At 40.7% G+C, this 20,325-nt stretch overlaps 1 protein-coding gene across 10 annotated transcripts in view; it reads right to left on the minus strand.

The window, feature by feature from the left end:
• Positions 1-13,894, minus strand: part of EML5 (EMAP like 5) — a 174,216-nt gene extending 160,322 nt beyond the window's left edge. For all 10 annotated transcript variants that reach the window (XM_036845010.1, XM_036845009.1, XM_036845007.1 and 7 more), the window contains exon 1: positions 13,667-13,894. In XM_036845010.1, coding sequence (XP_036700905.1) covers positions 13,667-13,863 — 197 coding nt within the window. In that variant the 5' untranslated portion in view covers positions 13,864-13,894. The remainder of the gene's footprint in view (positions 1-13,666) is intronic.
• Positions 13,895-20,325: the final 6,431 nt, after the last annotated feature.

Here is a 20,325-nt window from a genome sequence, read left to right on the forward strand (position 1 = left end):
GGACCCAGGGCACAAACAATAATTTGAAAGAAGCCTGGGTCAGATTGACCTACTGATCTTGGAGAGCCTCCCAGAGAGGCAGAAGGCAACTGGAGCTTATCCTGGGGACAAGACACAGGTAGCAGTCATTTGGGGGAGCTTGTTCTACTACATGGACACTGGTGCTGGCAAACGCCATTTCTGAACCCTACTTCTAGCTTATTAGTGCCAGGACCCAACTCTACCCACTAGCCTTTCAGCACCAGTACTGGAATGCCTCAGGCCAAGTAACTAGCTGAGAGGAGACACAGTCCCATCCACCAGCAGGCTTGCTGCCTTAAGGTCCCCTAAGCCACAGTCACCCTGGGACCCAACCCTGTTCACCAGAGGGCCCGGGACCCGGCCATGCACACCAGTGGGCAGCACTAGCCCCAGAACCAGCCTCACCCACTGGAGGATAGGCAACAGTCCCAGGATACCCTGGGCCCCGGCCCCAGCCACCAGTGGGCAGAAACACAAACTCTGGGACCCCCAGCTCTGCCCACCAGGAAACAGGCACTAGCCATGGAATCCCCTGGGCCTCTGCCCCACCCACCAGCAGGCCGACACCAGCTCTGCAACCCCTAGGCCTTGCAGCCAGAGACCCCAGGACCTAGCCTTGCCACCAGCTGACTGATACCAGCTCCAAGACACTCTGGACCCCTCAGCCAGCTGCCCCAGGATCTAGCTCCTCTCACCAGTGGGCCAACACAAGCTCTGGGACACCCCAGACCCTGCAGCCAGCTATGTCTGGAACTGGCCCCACCCACCTGCAGGCCAACACTATATCTGGAAGACCCCAGCACCATACCCACTCCAGAACCCAGCTCCAACCACCAGTGAGCTAGCACTAGCCCCAGGACCACCGGGCCACAGTCAGCAGCCTCATGACCCAGCCCTGCCCACCACTGGCCAGCATCCTCTACACAAGGCAGTGCCTGGCAACTAACTGGAGTGTGGGCCAGCCACACCTACCAGACTCCCATAGTAGTCAGCGTGCCACAAGACAAGGACCCACACAGCCCACACAGCAGGCACCCCTACAGCATACAGCTCTGGTGACCAGGGGGGATTGTGCTGTTGGAGTGCAGAAGAACTAAGTGACGGGACATAGGCAATTTACTTTATACAGAGTTCAAAGTAGTGACTGTAAAAAAATGTTCAAAGAACTTGGGAGAAGACTGGGTGAACAGAGTGAGAAGTTATAAGTTTCTAACAAAGAGTTTAAAAATATAAAGAAAAACCAAGCAGAGCTGAAGAATACAGTAACTGAAATGGAAAAATACACTCAAAGGAATCAACAGTAGATTAAATGATACAGTGGAATGGATCTGTGAGCTGGCAGACAAAGTAGTGGAAATCACTTAAGCTGAACAGAAGAAAGAATAAAAAGAAATGAGGACAGCTTAAGAGACCTCTGAGACATCAAGCATACCAACACTTGAATTATAGGGGTCCCAGAAGGAGAAGAGAGAAAGTGGCAGGGAACATATTTGAAGATATAATAGCTGAAAACTTCCCTAACCTTGAGAAGGAAACAGACATCCAGGTCCAGGAAGCACAGAGAGTCCCACAGAGAATCAACCCAAAGAGGACCACACCAAGACATAAAAATTAAAGATAGAGAATGTTAAAAGAAGCATGGGAAAAGTAGCAAATTATGTACAAGGGAACTCCCATAAGGCTATCAGCCGACCTTTCAGCAGAAACTCTGTAGGCCAGGAGAGAGTGGCATGATATATTTAAAGTGATGAAAGGGATGAATCTACAACCAAGAATACTCGACCTGGTAAAGCTTGCATTCAGATTTTATGGAGAGACCAAAAGTTTTATGGACAAGCAAAAGCTAAAAGAGTTCCACACCACTAAACCAGCTTTACAAGAAATGTTAAAGGGACAACTCTAAGTGAGAAAGAAAAGGCTACAGCTAGAAACATGAAAATTGTGAAAGGAAAAAATCTCACTGGTAAAGACAAATATACAGTAAAGGTAGTAAATCAGCCATAGTAAGAAGATTAAAAGTCAAAAGTCAAAATCATCTATATCTGCAATAAGTAGTTAAGGGATACACAAAAGATATAAAACAAAAGATGTAAAATATGATGTCAAAAACAGTAAACATGTGGGGGGAGGGTAAAAATGCAGGTTTGTTAAAATGAGTTTGAACTTAAGAGATCAGTAACTTCAAGTAATCATACATACACACACACGTGCACACACACATGCATAGAATGCTATGTACAGTGTGGGGAATATAGTCAATAACTATGTAGTATCTTTGTATGGTGACACATATTAACTAGACTTATCATGGTGATCATTCTGAAATGTATAGAAATATCAAATCACTATGTTGTGTAATAGGAACTAACATAGTATTGCAGGTCAATTATACTTCAAAAACAAACAAACTCACAGAAAAAGAGATCAAATTTCTGGTTACCAGAGGCGGGGGGTGGGGTGGGGGGGGGGGAATTGGATGAAGGTGATCAAAAGACACAAACTTCCACTTATAAGATAAATAAAACTTAATAAAATTAGAAGGAAAAAAAAGACAATATGGTATTTGCAAAAGAGTAGACAAAATATATCAATGGAACAGAATACAGAGCCCAGAAATAAACCCCTATAAATATAATCAACTGATCTTTGACAAAGGAGCAAAGGCAATACAATGGAGCAAAGATAGTCTCCTTCAACAAATAGTGCTGGAACAACTGGACATCTACATGTAAAAAGTGAATCTAGACAGAGACCTTATACCTTTCACAAAAATTAACTCAAAATGAATCAGAGACCTAAATGTAAAACTATAAAATTCCTGGAAAACATAGGAGAAAACCTAGATGACCTTGCTTTTGGTGATGCCTTTTTAGTTATAACATCAAACACAGGATCCATGAAAGAAACAACTGATAAGCGGACTTCGTTAAAATAAAAAACTTCTGCTCTGTGAAAGACAATGTCAAAGACAATTGTCAATCCAGACAATACAATATTATTCAGCACTAAAGAAATGAGCTATCAAGCCACGAAAAGGCATGGAGGAACCATAAATACATATTACTAAGTGAGAGAAGGCCATCTGAAAAGGCTACATACTATATGACTCCAACCATATGACATTCTGGAAGAGGCAAAACTACAGAGTCAGTAATTATATACACTACTGTGCGTAAAATAGATAGCTAGTGGGAACTTGCTATAAAGCACAGGAAGCTCTGCTCAGTGCTCTGTGATGACCTAGATAGGTGGAATGCGGGGGTGGGAGGGAGGTCCAAGAGGCAGGGGATATATGTATACATATAGCTGATTCACTTCAGTGTAGAGCAGAAACTAATACAACATTGTAAAGCAATTACACTCCAATTAAAAAAAGGAAAAAAAACATCAGTTGTTGCAGGGAGGGGCAGTATGTGAACAGGCAGAGCAGAGGATTTTTAGGGCAGTGAAAATACTCTGTATGATACGATAATGATGGATATATGTCATTAAACATTTGTTCAATCCCACAGAATGTACAACACCAAGAGTGAACCCTAAGGTAAACTATAAACTTTGAGTGATTATGATGTGTCAATATAGGTTCATCTTTGGATAAAATGTACCATTCTGGTGAATGATGTTGATAATGGGGGAGGCAATGCATGTGTGGGGGCAGCAGAATATAGGAAATCTGTACCTTCCTCTCAATTTTGCTGTAAACCTAAAACTGCTCTAAAAAAATAAAGTCTTAAAGTCTTATGATACATGTATCATAAAGAGTTCAAAAGAAATAATCTAAAACACAATAGTAATATCTCTAGATTACAAGACTGTGGGTAAATATTTTTCTACTTTTTCTATTTTCTAATCTAAATATGTATCAATAATTTTTAAAATATAATAACCACCCTCTAAGAGGGGGCCTACCAAACCTCTCATATTCCCTATTATGTCAATTTCAGACTCCTACATAGTCTCTTTGTATGCTGCAAAAATTGTCTTTTGCAGGTGCATGTCAACTTGCAATCTAAATCTAATACCCAGACTCCAGGTAAAACTTCTTACCATGTTAGTAGTGCCACCCTCTATGGTGCTTTGTGTGTTATACACATTGTCCACGGGTTAACTAATAATTAGAAAAGTCACACTGCAACCAGGTAATGATGACCAGTCTGTGGACTCTGTAATTAGTTATCACCTCTGTTCTAAGACTTAAAATAGCCTTCTACTTTCCACTCCTAATTGGGAATTATGCCCTGCTTCCTGATCAACCTTAATATCTGTAAAAATATGGACACTGAGGTGGTTAGACCTGGTTACATCATCATCTTGTGGCTAATTTAATATTATCACAAGCAACATCATACTGAGTAAAAATTGCAAAATTCTTAGGAGTAACTGCCTGTGGCAATTGTCATTACTCTCCATAGATTGAAATGAATATGTAATGTGAGCTTCCACACCAGAGGCAGTAGTGTCTAGTACTGTATTCCTGACCAGGAAAGAAAGTCCTCTCACAGTAATGAAAAAAAGATAAAGAATGAATGTCCTCTTTGGTTGGGAGGTGAAATAGGTACGTGATTCCCAGGAACAGAAAGAGCAGCAGGATTTCTTCAACAAAGAGACCTATGGCAACCGTGCGTCTCAGTTCTTCTAACTGATTTGAGGAACAGGTTATATACACTTCTCTTAACAAAAATTTATTTCTGGGCCTTTAAGTTCAATTTGGTCCTCCTGTTCTGCCACACATTCCATGTTTCCAGCACCCATGACTATGACCTCTCCCTTTCTTGGGCTCCATTAAGAGGCTGAACACCCATCTATACCTTGGCAATGATACAATCCAGAATTCTCACCTCACATCCAACCTCTTTGCTTTGTCTCTATATCCCCAGCCTCTGTATTAAAGTAAAATCAGGTATCTCTCCCTGATTGTGAAGAACAAGGTAACTTTTAGAGTGAAATGAGTTCACACCTCCTACCATCACAACCTCTTATTAGCCAATCCAGCATTATGAGCCACCCATCCCAAAACAAAACATTTTTTAGAATTTAGTGGTGTTATGATTAATTGAGCCTGCCTGTGGTCTCAAAAACAGCTAGATCCAGGGTCCAATGTCCATCTTCAGTCCCATTGCCTATCCCCTCATTCCAAGAATTTTTTAGTATTTTTCTGCCATGCTTACTAATTCAGATGGATATGCATGCCAGCGTTGTAAGGTGGGCAATATATTTCCCTTGATCTTTTAATAATCCAATACATTTTAAAATTACATTAATCAACAGTGGGTGATATTGTAGACAGGAAATCCAGGAGCTATTAACGCTTTCATACAAGTTCTTGCTGTCTTTGGCCAATATGGTGATACCATGTGCCACCTTATAATTAGAATAGATACCACTGCAGCCAAGGCAGCTTGTTCACACTGGCTAGGTGTAACCCCTTGCCAGTCCTTATACTGTTTCAGAATACTGATTCATACTGAAGACACAATGGAGGACACTTGCTGGCCTAAAGAGAAGCCAGTCAGCTGTCAGTGGCAACATGCAGTCTCAGCTACCTTGCCCTCATTGGACATGAATCTAGGGTGCTATTTTGACTGTCCTTGTGAATATGTCCACTTTAGAATTTCATAGAGGGGGGATGATCTGTCCTTCTGAGGGGCATTTAGATGCTTCTTCAAATATTAACATATTGGATATTTGGTCTATTTCTGACTGCAGATCCTGGCTCCAAAATGGAAATTTATTAATGGACAATCTTGGGCTTTCCATGGTCCAGATCATTGACCCAAACCCACTACAACTGATCCATGAGTCTGCTGAAATCAACACCTGGGGCATGGGGTTACACCTCAGTTGGTACCATCCAGGATGCACATAATTTTGCCCATTAAGTGAACCTTCCAAGTCCCCAATGAGTAAGCATTTTTCTGGACTGATGATGCAAGGTATCTGTCTTTTCATGTTTTCAGCCACTGATGACACTGGGCAGATCCACTAATGGAAAACAATACAAAGGGTTGCTTTTTTTGATAAAAAATCTCCAAATGGACCTTAGGTAATAGGCCCAAATTTTTAAAGGGGTCTCAATACTTGGCAAATGATCAATATTGTGATATAATGCATAATAGTAAATGAATAAATTTGGGCAGGCCCTGAGTTTTTTGAGTTTGACTTCCCAGCCCACTACCATGGATTACTTCTATATCTAGAGCAGTGGTTTTCCACACTGGCTGCTTATTGGAATCAGCTAGGAAGCTTAAAAACAGAAGTAAACAGCAACAAAGAAACTATACCTGAGACCCACCCTAAATAAATTAAATTGTAATTTCTAGGGATGAGACTCAGCCCTTGGTGGTTTTATTATGTTTGCTTTAACTCTCCAAGTGATTCTAATATGCAGCCAGGGTTGAAAATCAAGAATCTAGAGCAATGGTTTTCAAACTTTAGAATACATCAATATCACATGTAGGTGATTAAAGTAGATTGCTGGGCCCCCATCTAGATTTTCTGATTTGGTCTGGGGTGAAGCTCAAGAATTTGCATTTCTAACACCTAGTTAGGTGCTAATGCTAGCATTAGCAGGTGATGCTAATGCTGCTGGTTAAAGGACCACACTTTGAAAACCACTGATCGAGAGTGTGCTTTTCAAACTTTGATATTAAAACCCACAACTTTAATATTTTAAACCCAAAACATTACCTGAGAACGTTGTTAAAATTCAGAGTCTAATCCAGTAGGCCTGGGGTAGGGTTTGAGACCTGCATTTCTAACAAGCTACCAAGTGATGCTGAAGTTGCTGGTATAAGGACCACATCTTTGAACAGCAGGGATCTAGAGCTGCCAGCCATGTGCCATTTTTTAAATAACCAAGCAAACTAGAAGCTGCTGGAGCAAATCTTCAAGGAGGCCAGTTTTGCATACTAATAATGACATGACTCATTTTGATGACTTCTTTCTTTGTTCCCTGATCACCTGAACATACACAGTCTCCTGGACAGTCTTGTGATTACAATGTAATTATTGCAAAACAGCCAACATCTCCACTAATGTGAAGCTCTACTCACCTTACTTGATACAGCTGATCACTTCCTTCTCCCTGAAAAACTCTTTTTACTTGACTTCCATGACCCCACACTCTCTTGGTCTTCCTCCTGCCTCTCTAACCACTTTTTTTTTTTTTTAATGGAATCATGATATGTGGTCTTTTGTGACTGGCTTTTTTTTTTTCCTTTCTTTTTTTAAATTTTTGTTTATTTATTTGTTTATTTATGGCTGTGTTGGGTCTTCGTTTCTGTGCGTGGGCTTTCTCTAGTTGCGGCAAGTGGGGGCCACTCTTCATCGCGGTGCGCGGGCCTCTCACTATCGCGGCCTCTCTTGTTGCGGAGCACAGGCTCCAGACGCGCAGGCTCAGTAATTGTGGCTCACGGGCCCAGTTGCTCTGCGGCATGTGGGATCTTCCCAGACCAGGGCTCGAACCCGTGTCCCCTGCATTGGCAGGCAGACTCTCAACCACCGCGCCACCAGGGAAACCCTCTAGCCACTTTTTTGTCAGTTCTTTTTCATCTCCCCTATATTTAAATGTTAGAGGGCTGTGGGAATCCATTTTTCAGATTCTTTATCTATACTCACTCCTTCAGTAGTCTCTTCCAGGCTCATGGCTTTAAATACTATCTAGATGCTGATAACACTCAAAGCCCAGAATGCTTCCCTGGATTATGTATGTTCAACTGCCTAATGTACAACCCCACTTGGTTGTCTATTGGCATCTAAAACAAAACACTTCTAAAACAGCTCATGATCTTCCCTTTCTCCCAAAACAGAAAATTTGCTTCTGCCACAGTCTTTGCTAATTCAGTAATTGGCAACTCTATTCTTTCAGGTGTTCTGGCCAAAAACTGTGATCACCATTGACCTTTCTTTTCTGTCACAATTTATACCTGGTCCATCAGTAAATCATGTTGCCTCTATCTTCAAAATATAGCTAATCCTTTCTCACTGCTTCCATTGTAACCACTCTGGTTCAAGCCACCAATATGTCTTAGAACAGTCCCCTAAGTGGTCTCTCTGCTTCCATCCTATCCCTCTCCCTCAGTCTGTCATCAAAATAGGAGCCAGAGTGACCTTGTTAAACCATTAACTCAAATTATGTCACTAATTTGATTAAATTGCTCCAATGGCTTCTAATCTCCCTCAGATGGGAAGGCTAAAATCCTCTCAAAAGCCTGTAAGGTCGTACACAATCTGCCCCCACCACCAGTACTTCATCAGACCTCATTTCTTTACTACTTTCATGTGAATTCACTGCACTCCAGCCACTCTTTCATATTGTTCCTCAAGCACATGAGGCATTCCATTTCAGGGCTTTTGAACTTGACAGTCCCTTTGACTGAAATGTCCTTCCCTCAGAGAGCCACATTGCACATTCCCTCACCTCCAAGTCTCTACTCAAATGTTAAATTTATACTTTACAGTGAGGCGTTCCTGGCTACCCTATCCAAACACCTATCTAAACTCTTCCCAGTAGTCTCTATCTCACATTCCTGTTTTTTTCTTAGCCCTTACATACTATATAGAAATAGATAGATATACACACTATATATACAAAAATAATAGATAACATGTATATGTACACACTATATACATATTTATATATGTATATAAATATGAAATTTACCTTGTTTATTATTTCCCCCCAGTAGATATAGGTTCCATGAGGGTTGGGAATTTCACCTGCTTGGTTCACCACTGTAACTCTAGTGCTAAAAATAGTCCCTGGTAAATACTAATAGGTGCTCAATAAATATTTGTTGAAAGAATAAGTAAAGCAAGAAATACCTATTTTTACACTAAGATGTGTCCCAGACACCAATTAAGAAAGTGTCTTAAGGGACTTCCCTGGCAGTCCAGTGGTTACGTCTTCGCTTTCCAATGCAGGGGGTGCAGGTTCAACGCCTGGTCAGGGAGCTAAGATCCCACATGCCTCGGGGCCAAAAAACCAAAACAGAAAACAGAAGCGATATTGCAACAAATTCAACAAAGATTTTAAAAATGGCCCGCATTAAAAAAAAATCTTAGAAAGAAAAGTTTCATAAGAAGGTGGGTGTAACCAATTGTGGCAATTGATGATGATAAATCAAATAAGATTAGAACAGAGAATTGACCACTGGATATAGCACTGTGGAGGTCACTGGTGACCTGGACAAGAGTTGCTAGGGTGAAATAGAATAGAGCTAAGACTGAATGGGAGAAAAAGAACTGAAGATAATGAGTACAAACAACTTTTTCAGATATCTTTTCTTAACATAAGACGATTGCATATGATGTTACCTCTTCTCAAAATGCTATGTCTTCACTCATTTCTTCTGATGACTACTTCTCTGTTTTCCTTACAGATCCAGACAGCTTAGGTATTCTATTCACTAGGTAACATCACTGCAACTGTTATGTGCGCATGTACATACCGCTATCCCTAGTACACATAGTATTCTAAGTGATTCTTTACTTGACTGATAGTCTCTTAAACTCCTAATACCTTAAAGCTGAGATCCTTGCACAAAGATGTTCAATAAATATTTCTTTGATGAGTGAAAAGACCTTGAAAGAACAGTAAGTTAATAGTTTCTAAGAAACTATTCTTATTTCTTAATAGTTTCTAAGAAACTATTCTTATTTCTTAATAGCTTCAAAGAATTTATTTATTTACCATGTTTTCCTTAATTTATATCCAAATATATTTTATTAGTTATCTATATATTAGACAGTATAAAATAATAAAGGAAAATAGTTATTACAACACAAACCTAAAATTTGTATTTTCCCCAAATAAATAATAAAGATACATTTAATGTACATTTATGACAATTTGAACTATTATTCTGGATAATTCCAACCTTTGCCTGAAAACATGTTAATTTTATCTCTTAAACTATGCAGTATTTGAAAAACAACCATAAATATTTTGATATCCAAGTACATAAAGTGAAATCTTACAGAACAGAATTATTAAATAGTCTGTGAAAGTTCAGGTCACCAATTCTAGTTACTTAAACACAGGGACATTTTACTAAATCTGTATGTTATCTAATACTTTCTGAAGTATTGCTTCTAGATATTACACAATGCTTAAGAAAAATCTGGTATCAGGTTTGAGGGGAGGGTTTCTACCCATTTCTCAAACTGCTTATTTAAGAATTCTATGCATGCATGTTTTGGGATACAGATTGGCAACGTGTTTTCTAAACAGAATCATCTGGGGCACTGTTTGAAAAACAAATTTCTGGGATCCAGCTCTAGAGGATTCTAGCTTAGCGCATTTGATGAAAAGGCTAGAAACTGGCAAAAAGCTCCTTAAATGATTCTGTTGATCAGTCAAGTTTGGGAAATATTGACCATATATCTGGAAACATTAAGTAGACAACAAGTAGGTTTGCAGCAATTCCTGCCAGACCTTAAAAAGTTGCTACCCTCAACCCATAAACACAAAAAATACTGATCCACCATGGAGACATCTTACATTCTGAAACGCTTTTTCAAGGCAATTTTGACTTGTGTTGAATAAATGAAATTTCCATACTATAAATACAGAGCTGTTAAAAACCACTTTTACTAGATTATGATGAAGCTCAATCAGTTTTCTTTCTTAAAAACACCACCTACCACAATTGAAGAGCTACTACACCTTTCATTTTGTCTAAAGGAAAAAAAAGTAGTAACAAAATGCACCAAGCTAACTACATTCCATCAATGGTCTTCACTGGTGATATATGACTTGAAAACTATCAATAACATTCACTACTTCAAGCACAAACTTGTCAAAAATGTGTTGATGGGTAGTATCTAGAAATATTAATTTTAAAAGCTATTGTATCCTTCGGGAAGACAGCTGGCAAAAGTTTCAAAATATAGACCAAGCTACAGATGTTCATCGTGTATTAAAACTACTAGTAGTCTATTTTATAACTTAGTCTTAAGCCTGTAATAAACACTTAATAACTAGAGAATTCTGTCAATATAACTTGGGACACAGGAAAAAAAAACCATTAAGAAAGAAAAAGTGACTCTAAAATTCCTGTGTTATTTATGACAGTGAAACTAATTTCTACATAGGTCAGTAATACTGAAATAAATATAACTAAAGGACAAATTACTATATATATACATACCTAATAAAAAGAAGTAAGACAACTACACGCAACACAGACAAAATGATAAAGTCATGTGGCACCACCATTGGCAATGCTAGATGTAGTAAGATGACAGAACTGGTAAGCAACTGATCATTATTTAGTCTACAACCAATATGGCACCTACACTTTCAAAACCTAAAGACAACGACTTGCTCATTCTGGTATAGTCTTAGCTTCGGACTAAGTTATATTCAATTAATATGTTTTACCTAAGTTTCAAGCAAATATGAAAACAAAACAGATGATAAAAACTATACTTTTTACTAATAAGGCTAACATTACAGCAACAGTTTTCCACCATGCCATCACATTTATGAATATTACATTTTCTGCTGTGACAGAATTGAAAAATTACTGGAGTAGTAACTATATTTGTATTTCAAACATTGAATTGAAACAAATTTGAAAGCTTTGAACATTTTCCTGATCTATCTCACAAACAAGAATGATCTCTACCATATTTGAAACAAAATTTTCAAAACACTTTGAGCGATTTCTAAGTTATAGTCTTAATACTGTACTAAATTTGTCCCACAATTTCAGGATGCTATATATTCAGATTTTACTACCCCATTGAAATTTTCAAGAAAACTTTTTATTGTTATAAATTATTTTAAGGGTGAATCCTTTGCATAAAATCATAAGCAAGTATCCAATTATGGCAAAAATTAGAGTAATCTCACTTTTGAAACACTTTGAGATACTACATATATGGTTGTGCAACTATGTGTATATACCAAAGGAAGGCAAAAGCATCACCTCCTTACAGTTTACTGAAACACAATTATAAAAATTCAAGCAGTGTGACATAATATAGCTTCGAATTACTGCTGGAAGAATAAACAAAACATCATTTACCCCATCAAATAAATCATATCTAGTTTCAGAAGATCTTCATACCATACTGCTCTCAACTATCCAGTAGTAAAAACAATAGAAGTGTACCTCAAAATCCTTCACACCTACCTACCCCACCTACTGAATCGAACCTAAGAGACTAAATATCTGGAGGAGGGCTTCAGTCACGGCTGCTTCAACTATATAAGGCTACTATCCCCTGAACTGTCGGAGAACTAACACACGGAAAAGAAGAGAGAAACTGGAAAGGATCAGGGAAAAAGACAAAGAACTGGGGTAAATTCTACTCTTGGGGTGAATAACAACAAACAAATGAACCCAAAACACTGTCTCATTTCCTACTCCACAATCTCAGTTTCTGGTCTCCTTATCTTTACTCCATCTTGCCCTACCTATTGTTTGTCCTAGGCCTCCTTTTCCCTCTTACAGAGCATAAATGTACAGACATGCAAAATAAAAGATCTTCTTTATTTACAGAATTTAAGTGCCAGAGTTTTTTGCCTACAAGACATCAAACCATGATACTGGATTTGAAATGCACAATTTAAATCCTGTGGAAAATAGACATGGGGATAAAACTGAGTAACCAAGTCCAATCATAGAATCTCTTTTAAAAAACCCAGAAGAAGCAAGCGCGAGTGCGTGCCCACACACACACACACAGTCTCAAAATGTTTTAAAACACATTCTCCATCATCAACGACAAATATGCTGTGCTTGAGACAATAATCAATGGCCTAGAATAATTTCTGCAGCTTTTAACTTTATTTGCCACAAAAGTTCTGCTGAGACACTGATTGAAAATTACATCTCAAATACACCCCTCACTAAAGAAATGTAAACAAGCACTGAGACCAACTTTAAGATGCCGCCCACAAAAAAATTAAAATGAAGACAAAACTGTGATTTAAGTTAAAAATACAAAAGTAAATTTATTTAGCATTGCTTTATTGAAAAGGAAACAGAACTGGAAATCAGAATTATTTTTAGCACCTTCTTCGAATCAAACCTATCCCCAAACTGCCTATAGGTGTGCACATTTTAAAGTCCAATGAATTGCCTGAAGGTTGCCAGGGTTTCTTTTCCATCTGCTGATAACAGCAGGCAGTGAAACCTCAACTAATCATTATGGCCAAGAGATGAGAGCCCTCCAGGATGCCATCCTGGGCGCGCTCCCCAGGACCAGCCTAGAGCTTAGGGGACTTTTATCAGTCCTCTACTAGGTAAAGGACTTCCCTCGGGCGCTTTAAGAATTCGTTGAATAAGAAATCAACGAAGGGATTTAAAGGAGTAAAATGCTACCAAAATAACCTTTTGTACATTTCACAAATTTGATGGAAGAAGAAGGGTACACAGCCAGAAAACCGAGCGCCCAGTTGATCCGCGGACTTCGTGTCACCGCACCGACCGAGAGGGAGAGACTCTAGAGCGCGAAGATGGGGAAAAGCTTTTCTCCGGTGTTAACAGGGCGGATTCGGGACCAGATGGCTGCGGGTTTCTCTCCCGGGCGATGCGCCCTGAAGGAGCGGGTCACGGGCACCCAGAAGGACCGGCAAGTGCAAACTCGGCGCGCGGGTCTCATGGGGACGGCGGCCGCCCCCGCCCCTCCGTACCTGATGATGTCGTCGCTGTGGCCCCGGTAGAACTTCTGCCGGTGTTCCCGCGGGCTGTACACCACGCCGACGCCCGCCACGAAGTACACGATCTCCTTGGCCGCCGTGTAGTAGAGGTTGTTGCGGCACTGGTGGCCCCGGTAGCCGTACACCCACTCGAGCCGCAGGTGGCAGCTCGGGGCGCTCCGGGCCGCCATGTCGGGGCGCCCACCCCGCCGTTCCGCTCGGGCCCGCGGCGGCGGCGGCGCGAGACGGGAGGCGGCGGCGTCCGGGCGAAACAAGCCCTCCCGCGGGCGGCCGGGACTCGCCGCCTGCCGCGTCCTCTAAGCCGCGCCTGGCAGGTGCATGTCGCTTCTCCTGGCCGCCGCCGGCCCCGCCTCAGCCCACGGGCGGGAGGAAAACCCTCGCCTCGCGGAACATGCTGAGGGCCGCGGGCGCCGCCGGCCGTCAAGAGGGTGCCGCGCGCCCTCTCTTCGCCCACCTCGGTCGCCTTGTCTCCTCAGCCCGCAGCGCCCAAGCCTTGAGCCGAGCCGAGCCGAGCGAGGGCCCGCCTCCCGCCTCCACGCCTCCGCTACCGCCCGGGCACCCAGCTCCTCGCCCGGGTCACCTGCGGCGTTCACGTCCCGCCGCGGCCTCGTCCCACAGCCCGGCGGACCCGCGCCGCGCGCCCCCGAGCGCAGGAAAGCGGCGAGCGCGCGGCCTCGCGCGGCTCCGCCCCCTCGCCGCCGTCGCAGCCAACGCCCGCGCTCGCCCCGCCCAGCCCCGCCCCGCCCAGCGGGGGAGCACGGAGGCGTCGGGAGCTCCTTGGGTACTGTCTCCGGGTAGCGGTTCCCGTGCTCTCGCTCTCACCTAACGTCTAGTCCCGCTATCCTCGGCCAGGACGAGCGACCCCAGACACCCTGACCGCGTCCCGCTCAGGCCCCGGGGGGACTCTGGGCCACCCTCGTCCCCTGCTGCTGGGAGGTCTCGCCCGGGAAGCGCCTGTCTCACAAGGCCCCTGTACCCGGCCAGGGCTACGCTTATGCATGGAAGAATCAACACTAGGATGTTAACCTCATTTTTTTTTTTTCCTGATACCTTGTGTGCGTGTGTTTTCTAGCTGCTTCATAGTGCTCACTATACCAGACATTGAGTGGGAATAAAACCTGACTTCCTAAGGGCACATTTTCTTATTTGTATACGTGACCTCAAAGCTTAACATAGAATTTAAATCGTAAAATGACACGCCAGATCCAATTTCTTAAGAAATAGCAGTGGTACCTGAATTTTTTAAATTACTGTTTTGAACACCAATGAACTCGATACTTCTTGCATTGTAGTGTTGTTGAAAATGTCTTGAGTCATAATTCTGGAGAACGAGCCTGTAAACATAAGTACTGGGAGCGACGACTTCCTCTGTCACTTCCCCTCCTACTCAGTTTTCTAAGTGCCCCCTCTCTCACAGGATTTACCAATACCTGTAAAATAATTTGAAATCCATATTTTAAAAGGTTTTAAATGCAGAATGATAGCCATAAGGTTTACAACGAGAAATAATAACTTATAAAATACAAATATGAATCTTTCGTGTCTAAAAAAAATCCGTTTTGATTTCCCTGGGAAATACCAAAACTTAGAAATCTGAGAAAAGCTAGAATAAACCAGCATCCTTTTAAGAAATGTGACTGCACAGAGGTGATGATTCCCAGATGGTACCCATACCTTGCAATGGATGTTGCCCAATCTCTGCTTCCTCAAAGATGCAAATTACCAATCTGAGACAAGAGGATACCTTTTCAGTTTTAGTTATGACTTCTAGTCTACATGCAGGAAAGAAGGGCCATTTCAGAGGAAGGAATTTGCATAAATGTCATGAAAAGTAAATTCTGAAAGAGTGAGTAGATTTGGTGAGCTCCACCAGGAAGGCTGAAAGTAGAAATCCAATCCGGTGTAGTTCAGAATAATCATCTAACAGGGTAGTGAGGAACTATGATGCAGGAAATACTGACTGTAAGAGCTTTATACAATTTCCAAGCTTTCAGACATTTTAAAAAGTTTATTATTTTTGCTATTCCCAGAGTGATTAGCTATAAAACTGTCAATAGAAATAATCAATAAACCAATCTATGATAGAAATAGAAAACAGTTTTATTTGAGCTGAACTGAGGGCTATAGCCTGGGATACACAGATTCAAGAAGCATCTGAATTGTGTTCCGCTGGACTACAAAAAGGGGGTGGCTTATAAAGGCAAAAACCATAAAATTACATAAGTTGTTTGTCAAGAATTAGGATTGGATCTGGCAAGAAGTAAGGGTGCTTGTTAAGCAAGAATTTTTTGGGGTCCGAAATGATTGCAGAGTTACAAGGGGAGACCTTGGGACCCTAAGACTGTGGCTGGCAGCTGCTAGCAGATAATTGTTTTGAGAACGGCTGGTGGTGTCCTTGAGGCTGATACTGTTCAGAAAATTCAAGTTCTAAGAAGTTCTAAGTGATGCACAACATATCTGAAACCACATCCACAATGGCCACCCAGCTCCATTTTGGATGCCTGAACCACAGTTTTTCCATTTTGATTTTTAAATGCATTCTTTTCTTTAATGGTTGAAGCAGATGTACAATGCATGCTTAATAGGCCACAAAACAGACTGTTCTAGTTAGCATAAGGTTTAAGTTAAATCATGTATGAGCCAGAATGACTTCCACATACCTCAGTATGTGAAAATTTCTTCCATCAAAACTCTTGTAATGAGGGCAGCCAAAAATTAGAAGGGGGTGGAGAGCAAGACTGGGGAAATATGCCACACTCAACCGCTTGTCTTTGGCTTCGGGTAACAAGAATCTTAGCAGAAAGAGAAGAGGAATGCAGATTAGGCTTCTGGCACCTGCTGGGAAGAAAGAAAGAACTCAGGCTTGAGAAGTGTCTCTGAAGCCATAGAAAGGCCTGTGTGGGGTTCCCTGGACAAAGGCACATACAATTTCTCTTTGTCACATGTATTTATTTTTTAATAAGAATATGTTTTCTAACTCACTACTGAGTTCCTTGAAAACCCCTAGTGAGAAAAAGAAAATGTTGTTGCTTATTCAAATTTAAGCAGTGAACTTAGAAAAGATGAAATATTTTGTTGCTGTACAACTGTGGTACATTAATTGCTGGTTACATGTAAATTTTATGAGATGTAGGATAGTGAGGAATAAGAAATACTTTTCTCTATGTTTCAGGCTTTTTCAGTACACTATCTTATGGATCCCATGATATATATTTAAGTAGTACTCATTAATAACAGATTGAAATAATTTATTTTTCCATTATCATATTTTCCATTGCAATTTTTAATGACCCAAGGGTGGAGTGTGAAGGAAAAACATTTTTAATTAAACCATCCTCAACTGACAACTCGAGACCAAAAGAGACAGCTGAGGCACAAGGGTGGCTAAAAAGTAAAACATTCATGAATATTAGAGAGGAAAATAAAAACCCTGATTAGTTCTTACCCCTACAACTTTATATATAATCTGTTATTACTAATGTCACATCAGAAAGCTTAATCAAGCTTTTATTGCTAGATGTGATTTCACCATCTGTACCTTTTGAAAGTAATGCAAATAAGGATGTAGGAGAAAGACCCCCAAATTCTACATATCAACAGGTGGGCATTTTTTAGTCATTTTATTTTATTTTATTTTATTGCCACACGATGTGGCTTGTGGGATCTTAGTTCCCCCACCAGGGATGGAACCCCTGGCCCCAGAAGTGGAAGCATGGAGTCCTAACCACTGGACTGCTAGGGAATTCCCTTAGGCATTTTAAATATAAGCTACAATACCCATCGGTAATCTATATCTTGAAACTTGAGTTCCTAGTATGGAGTTTTATATTCCGAACATTTGAAATATTAAAATTCAAGCAAATAAATTTTTTGCTGGCTACTAGTTTTAGCTACCCTCAGGTCTTTACAAAAGAAATGAAAAGCAAAGTATATAAAGCATAAAAGCCAAAATTCATGCTATTAATTCTAGCTAGCTAATTCAGCCAACTTATGAATTATAATGATTTTTTAATATGCTGTCCATAAAAATGTTTCTGTAACCATACCTTTAATTAACCTGTTTTATGAACAGAGCATAACATAGTGCCTGGCCATACAGTAAATGTTCCATACGTATTTGTCAACCATTAAATATAAAAGAGAATGCATGTGTAGTCAAAATAGGTTTCCTCTTAGTTTTATTTTGAATAGTTGAAACTTTTGAAAACTTGAACATTTTTCTGATCTTCAATACTGTATTAGTCAGGACTTTTTTAGTTGTATGTTACAGAAACCCACTCAAAATGGCTTAAGATAAAAATGGAATTTTAATGCCAAAAAGGACTGCTACTAGAACTGGTAACTATGCATTTGGATCCTAGGGCTCAAGAGATAACATCAGAACCAGGTCATCAGAATTAACTCAGTTCTGTTTTCCTTTGGGTTGACTCCATTGCCAGACCAGCAAAATAGCTGCTAACAGCTCCAGTTCTACCATCTTATTCTCTCAGCAATCCCTGTAGAAAGAGTATTTCAGCAGTTCCCCTGGAAACTCCTTGACTTCAACCCCATGGACTCTGATTGGCTGACTTGAGATACATGCCCATCCTTGGATCCTTAGAGTAGCGCCAGGTGCGCTAAAACCACAGGAAGCGGGGGTGGGAGAGGGGTGATTCTCCCAAGGAAAACTGAAGTGGTATTACCAGAATGAGAAGGAATGGATGCCAGCGGTGGCTATCCAGGGCTGACTTAACAATCTTTAGTGTTCTCCAGTCTCCATTTACATAACTAAATACACATGCTATCTAAATTAAAACAAAAACAGGAGTTTGCTAAAAAAAAAATGCAGCTTTAAGACAAAACTTCTTCTCACCAGCTTGTCACCCCAATGCCCTCCTCTTAAAAAAATTCTAAAGTTAGTTCCATATTTAGGGGAGGCAAAAATTACAGATGTTCCCCACCAGTAAACATATTTCCAGATGCCTAATTGATTCCACTTAAAGCCATTAAAAATAGGTGTATAATTCATGTAAAAAAAAAAGTCTCAAACCAAATTATCCTCTTCTACACATCTACATACCTTGCCATCTTCTCTTTCTGTATTAGCAACTTCAGTATTCCCCCAGTTAGGCAGGTTGGAAAGCAAGGCAGTTTTCTTTGGTTTCTCACCTCCATAATCAGCAAGCCCTTTTGACTCTATTTTACAAATATCCCTAAAATGCATCCCCATCTCTATATCTACACCCTCCCAATCTCCATTTGCCATTCAACTTCTAATTATCTTTTCCCAAGATTCTGCAACCCGAGTTATCTATAAAGATCATGTATCTGATCATGCCCCTCCCGTTTCAAGAAACTTTTCTAGAAGCAATGAAGGCATCTTGAGCCTTGAAATATTCTTATCCTTTGACTCAATAATTTCTCATCTAGTTATCTGTCATAATGTAATAATTAAAAATGCAGATCAAGATTCATGTATCAAAACATGTACCATGGCATAATTTACAACAATAAAAATCAGGAAACCTGGGACTTCCCTGGTGGCACAGTGGTTAAGAATCCGCCTGCCAATGCAGGGGACACATGTTTGAGCCCTGGTACGGGAAGATCCCACATGCGCCACAACTACCCAGCCTGCGCTCTAGAGCCCGCAAGCCACAACTACTGAGCCCACGAGCCACAACTACTGAAGCCCGCGTGCCTAGAGCCCGTGCTCCACAACAAGAGAAGCCACCGCAGTGAGAAGCTCGCGTACCGCAATGAAGAGTAGCCCCCACTCGCCACAACTAGAGAAAGCCCGAGCACAGCAACAAAGACCCAAAGCAGACAAAAATAAATTAATTAATTAAAAAAAAAATCAGGAAACCTAACTGTCCAACCATAGGGAAAACTCTAAGTAAATTGATTCAGCCCATATGAAAAATATTATAAAACCATTGAAAATTAGGTTTTCAAATACATTTTGGCAACATTGGAAATTTCCCGTAATGTAATATAAAAATTTTTTAAAATCCAGTTACAAAAATGTATTAATATATACAGAATGAGCCCAGTTATAGAATATATTAATAGCTAAAACAAAAGATACCAAATATTAACAGTTTTATAATATGATGGGTAATTTTTACACTTTTATTGGTGTGTTTTCTAAGCTCTTTAAAACATACATGTAATGAGATGAGAGAATTTTATTTCTGAGATGGGAAGAGAATTATATTTGTTTGGGAAAAAATACTCGAATGCGTGCTTGGCACAGAAAATGAGATCCCAAAGGATTTGAATGTAGGCAGAACTGTTCCTCGTGAGGAATGAGAAATGATTTGTTGCTCCAGGAAGATAAGGAAGGAATGAAGTCGGAGAAATGGCAAAGCTGCAAGTTTTGCCGTGCAACCCTCTCCAAAGCCTCTCAAAGTTTCTAAACACTGAAATGTTAGTCGTTGTCTTTTTTATTGGAAACTAGAGAAACAGGGCTTCTCATCTAGATTGATGTAGTAGGAAGCAACACCCCATGAAGAGAATTATAAAGTTGCTGGGGAGGCAGTAGGGGAAGCCCAGGATTCTAACAGGTGGTAAACTTGGGGGTCAAGCCATGTTAAACCCTCCAAGTGGCAGGGAAGTCCCAGCTGACATGTCAGTTACACACACCAGTTGCT

Source organism: Balaenoptera musculus, chromosome 2 (genome assembly GCF_009873245.2).
Source record: "Balaenoptera musculus isolate JJ_BM4_2016_0621 chromosome 2, mBalMus1.pri.v3, whole genome shotgun sequence".
NCBI lineage: Eukaryota > Metazoa > Chordata > Mammalia > Artiodactyla > Balaenopteridae > Balaenoptera > Balaenoptera musculus.